The 5391-nt window shown below is 55.8% G+C and overlaps 1 protein-coding gene across 1 annotated transcript in view; it reads left to right on the forward strand.

The window, feature by feature from the left end:
* Positions 1-1746: 1746 nt before the first annotated feature.
* The window catches only part of EIF3J (eukaryotic translation initiation factor 3, subunit J), a gene marked incomplete at its 5' end in the record, with an annotated part of 4647 nt that continues 1002 nt past the window's right edge, over positions 1747-5391 (forward strand). Inside the window, 5 exons of the mRNA XM_008946835.1 lie at positions 1747-1804; positions 2023-2114; positions 2567-2681; positions 3469-3627; positions 4628-4701. Coding sequence (XP_008945083.1) covers positions 1747-1804; positions 2023-2114; positions 2567-2681; positions 3469-3627; positions 4628-4701 — 498 coding nt within the window. The remainder of the gene's footprint in view (positions 1805-2022; positions 2115-2566; positions 2682-3468; positions 3628-4627; positions 4702-5391) is intronic.

Below are 5391 nucleotides of genomic sequence, written 5' to 3' on the forward strand. Positions count from 1 at the left end.
GTCCCTCAGTGCCCCCCACGCCTGCAGCCTGCACAGGGCACCCTCCCACTGGGGCTTGGCACCGTGGGGCCCTGGCTGGGCAGGGGGAGCAGGGCTGCAGCAGTGGGGAGGGGAGCTCTCCCAGGGTGGGTGTCCCCAGCTCCTGGTGAGGCAGCAGCTCAGCTGGTGCTGCTCCCATGCCAGTCAGCTCCTGGGAATGTGGAAGTGAAGCCGAGTCCCACACAAGTGCCAATTAACTGCAGTGAGCTGGAGTCTTCCCTGCTGGATCAGCACGCTGGGGAGGAGTGCTGAGTTCTGCCACGGGTCTCTCCTGCTCCCTGCCACCAGGGGGGCACCAGAATTCTGGATTTAGGGGTTCCAAGCTTACCCCTGGGGAGGCCCTGACAGGAGGTGTGGTTTCTGTGCCAACTCCCCTTGTCCAGTGTAACCTCTGGAGCTTGCAAGTTGAGTTGAAACAGTTACTAAAATTAGAGTGCTGTGAGATTTCTTGGCTTGGGCTTGTGGTGTGTACATGGTGTGGTTCTCACATGTAACTTCAGATGGGTTTGGAGCCTGGACCTGCCCAGGGGGCCCAGGCAAGAGCTGGGAGTGGCACTGGGACATGGGTTCCCATCCCCCTGCCCTGCTGGCTGTCAGAAAGAAGCTGCAGGATGGCTGCTGGCAGAGCCTGCAGGGACAGCAGCAGCTCAGTTCTGGGGAGAACGGGGCTCCTGTCTCTGCTGGAGCCATAGGGGCTGTTTTGAACTGTGGATCCTCCACGTGGGTATGGGACAGTGGCTGTGAGGAGCAGGAGCTGAGGCTCTGGGGAGGGATGCTGGGAGCAGTAGCTGATGGTGGGGTGCAAAGTGTGGTAGCTGAGGACCACCCTGAGGTGCAAACTGGAGGTGGAGGGTTCCTGCAACCACCACAGCGGGGGCTGGTTGGGAATACACTCAAAAATGTGATGGCTGTTGGAGAAGATTTTTGCTGGAGAAGATTTTCACAGAATCCCAGCGTGGTGGGGCTGGAAGGGACCTCTAGAGATCATCTCATCCAACCCCCTGCTCCAGCAGCTCACCCACAGCAGGGTGCCCAGGGTCACAGCCAGGTGGGTTTGGGATCTCTCCAGAGCAGGAGACTCCACAGGGCAGCGTGGGCCAGGCTCAGGCACACTCACAGTAAAGGATTGTCTCCTGCTCAGGTGGAACCTCCTGGGTTCCATTCCAGCTTGTGCAGATACTTTGAGCACAGTAGTTGGTCAGGACTGTGGTCTGTGCCAGTGAGACTTTGCTGAGCCCTGCCCAGCACCAGGCTCCTGCCTCTCCCCTCTGCTCCCGTGGCACAGCCACGTCTGCTGGGCTGGCACTGGCCCCAGCTGGGCTGGCACTGGCCCCAGCTGGGCTGGCACTGGCCCTGGGCCCCTGAAGAAACGAGCCCCATGAAGAAACGAGCATGAGCTGGGGTTTTACTGTGGGTGCTGATTCAGGTGTTCGTGGCCTTGCTCTCATATCTACCTTCCCCTGAGCTCTCTGATTCCTTGACTAACAGCTCTCTGTGCCACGGTAAGGGCTGGTCCTGAAGCCCCTGGTCCCTTCCCAAAAGCTGTGCCCTGACCTGGTCCTGCAGCTCTGGGGACTGCCCCCGGGCTCTGTGAGGGCAACGGCATCTCAGCATTCAGAGAGGGGATATGGACACGCTGCTTTTTGCTGCCTAAGCACAGAGAAAGGAGCTGCCAGAGATCCTCAGCAGCACTTGTTGTGTTTGTAGGATAACTGGGACGATGAGGAGGAAGAGGAGGAAGTAAAGGAGACGGAGGTAAAACAAGGTAGGACTTAAAAGGAGCACGTGGCCCTGTACACAGCATGGGGCTGTCTGGAGCATGTCCAGGAGCCCAAACCACCTCCTGGGGTCGGGCTGGTTTCTGCCAAGGTGTCTCCTTGCTCCCCGTTGGGCTCTGGCCCTTTCTCCTTCGTTAGTGTTTCTACAGTTGCCAAAAAAGTATCACTGGACCCCCTGAGTGCTGTATCATTTCATGTCTTACAGAGCCAAAAGTTTCAGAAAAGAAGAAAATAGCAGAAAAAATAAAAGAAAAAGAAAAGCTACAGAAGAAGAAGCAAGAGGAGCTGAAAAAAAGGGTAACTCCTGATTTCTGCCAGTGTCTTAAAATGGAAAGGGCAGGTGTGAATTTTACTGGTTTGTTTTGGGTTTTTTTGAGGTTGAACAAGACCTGTAAAGGCCTTGGCTGGTCTGATAACTGAAGTCGTGCACTTAGTGACATCAGGGGACCTTAGCTGGGATTTCCCTGTAGTGTAACCAGCTCCCCACTGGCGCTGAGCTCACGTTCCTCACGTGCCCCCGCGGTAAATGGGGCCGTGGGGAAACAGTTGGGTTGTGCCTTCCCTCCTCTGGGGAGAGGAACCACTTCTTGGACACGGGGCCGTGGTCACACGTGCCTGGGGTGGTTTGGGGGCTGGGGGACTTCGGGGGGCAGCCGTTGGGGTGGCACCAGCGGAGCCACCGTCCCTGGCAGCACCTCTGCTCGGGGAGGGGGCAGGCCTGACGCTCTCCCCGTGTGCTTTCCCTGCAGCTAGAGGCACCAGAGGAGCAGAAGGAGCTCACACCTGAAGAACAGTTAGCAGACAAACTACGGCTAAAGAAGCTCCAAGAGGAGTCAGACCTTGAGCTAGCAAAAGAAACGTTTGGTGAGTGCTGCGGGCGGCCGGGGCCGAGTGGGACCTGCTGCTGGAGGCACAGCCTGGTGCTGAGGGTGCCACTGGACCTTCTCTGGGGTAGAAGGGCTTTTTCTGCTGGGGGGCTGTAGGAAGAGGATGGCTTGAGTAGGTTTTCCAGTGTTTGGTGTCTCTGGTGAAACGATGTGTGTGGAAAATGGAGAGGAGAACCAAGTGCTGTCTCACGGCGAGGGTGGAACGGGGCAGCGGGTGAGTGTCCTGGCACAGCTCCCTGTGCCCTCCCACAGAACTGGTCACCACCCTGACTCCCAGCAGCCCTCTCCAAACATCAAAGTAAGTGTGTTCCCTCCGCGGCAGCAAGGTGCAGAGCTCATTGCTCAGGGAGAGCTCTGCTCTGCCAGTCTCCTGGTAGAGGACGGGGCCCTGGGGAGTGGGGAGCACCGAGGGCTGTTGTAGAGAACAGACTGGATTTTACACTTAGGAGCTCAGGATGGGAATTCCTTATTTAAGGGGCTTCCTGTAGCACACGTTGCCCCAGAGGGTGGGAATCGTTGGTTCAAATGACTGAGATTTGCAACCAGGTCCCTGTGGTACGGGCTGGTAACTCAGAGGGGTGTCAGCTCTGGGGTGGGAGCTGGCAAACCTGGCTCAGCTCTGGCAGAGTGGCCACAAGGTGAGGAGCTGAGGAGCTGGACGTGAGGTGAGGAGCTGGACGTCGGTGTGGTTCCTGCTCTCCTCTGGTGGCAGCTGTCGGGTCACTGCTTCCATCTGCTCCAACGCCTCCTGTCTTTCTGTGCAGGTGTAAATAACACTTGTGGAATAGATGCCATGAATCCCTCCTCGAAAGATGACTTCACGGAGTTTGGCAAGCTGCTAAAAGAGAAGATCACCCAGTATGAAAAGTCGTTACATTACGCCGGCTTCTTGGAAGCGCTAGTTCGAGACGTATGTATTTCATGTAAGTTAAGCAAGGACAGCCCAGAATATGCTGCCACCCAAACGGTGCCGAGGTTGAGCAGGAGCTGCTGTGGTCAGCACTGGGTCAGGGCAGAGCTGTGTGGCTGGCTCTGGAGGAGCTCTGCTCTGCTGCACTGGCCGGTGCCCCATCCCGTCCCGCAGGCCGTGGGTGGGTCCTGGAGCTGCTTGTCCCGCAGGCCGTGGGCGTGTCCTGGAGCTGCTCGTCCTGCACGGCCCTTCAGGAGGGGTGAATCCTCCTCTGCTCTGACTCTGGCGTGTTCCCTTGGAGCCATCTCTATAATAATAATGATAAGTCAGCAAGCCAGATAACTTGAGTAGCTGGTTGGAGAGGGAATTATTACCAAATGGACTTCGGGTAATTCTGGGACTGCCAAATAAGTTGTTCTGGAGTTCAGCACGTAACTGCAGTGAGAGAGAAGCAAACTAGCCTTTGTCCCTGCTGCCCCGGGAGGCTGGAGGGCTCACTGGGGGCTTTTCCTGCCCTCCAGCCAGGGGGAACTCGACACTGGTGCTGTAGAAATACAGAGGTGGCCGAGCAGCACCAGGGGCTCACGTGGCAGAGGGACCCCAGACCCTGGGAAGCGAGGGGCGAAGGACGCGCAGCCTCTGGGGCTGTTTGTTGTTAATAGCCATTTATTGTTAATCCACTGCTCCTTGTTAGGGTCAGTGGGTTTTACTGCATCCATATTTTACTGTTCAGATGGCTCCTCATTAAGTTTTGTGTTCACCAAGTCTTAGTTTGCAAGTTTTTCCTTCTGCAACACTCGTGCTGCTTCCTGAGGCCCAGCTGAGGCAGTGACTGGCTGCAGGGACCAGAGTGACCCAGGCTGCATCTTGCTGATTTAAATGAAGCCATTGTCTGTACCTCTCACTGCCACTTTCTGGTTCTGAGAGAATGCTGATGTTTGATTATTTAACCATCTGCTAAAAACCAAAATGATGAGGAATCTTCTTCTTTTCTTTCTTTTCCCTCTAATCAGTGGAAGTTGATGATTTGAAAAAGATCACAAACACTTTGACAGTACTATGCAGTGAAAAGCAGAAACAAGAAAAGGTAAGATGTGGGTGGGTGTCTGTGCAGCATCTGTGTGATCCCAGACTGTGGAAGTAACTTAACTCTGTGGCAGAGTTTGGGATTTCTGGATGGAGGGTAACTGGGGTTTCTACATTGTCAGGGAGCAGTAACTGCACAGGCGAGGAGGAGGATTCAGTGTGGGGAGGTGCCCTAGTAGCTGAACTGGTGCTTCAGTGATGGGAAACGTTGTGGTGTTCTGTAGCATAGAGCTGTGTTAAAACACTGGGTGGGTGAAGGTCAATGATTGTAAGTCACAGAATCCTTTGGGTTGGAAGAGACCTCTCAGATCCTGGTGTCCAACACTTCCCCAGCACTGCCAGGTCCCCACTGCCCCGTGTCCCTCACACCACATCTCCACGGCTTGGAAACCCCTCCAGGGGTGGGGACTCCACCACTGCCCTGGGCAGCCTGGCACAGCCCTGGGCAACCCTCCAGGGCAACAAATTGTTCCTCAGGGCCAACCTCAACCTCCCCTGGGGCAACTTGAGGCTGTTTCCTCTTGTCCTGTCCCTTGTTCCTTGGGAGCAGAGCCTGACCCCCAGTTCAGTTGAGTCATTAGATGGCAACAAAGCCAGGCAGAAATTAGGACTAGCAGGGAGCTCCACTGGGGTGTTTAAAATCACTCTGGAGGAGTGGCAGGAAACAAGTGCCCGAGTGTTGTCAGCTGAG

This window comes from Merops nubicus, unplaced genomic scaffold (genome assembly GCF_000691845.1).
Source record: "Merops nubicus isolate BGI_N331 unplaced genomic scaffold, ASM69184v1 scaffold6929, whole genome shotgun sequence".
In the NCBI taxonomy this organism is placed as follows: Eukaryota; Metazoa; Chordata; class Aves; order Coraciiformes; family Meropidae; genus Merops; species Merops nubicus.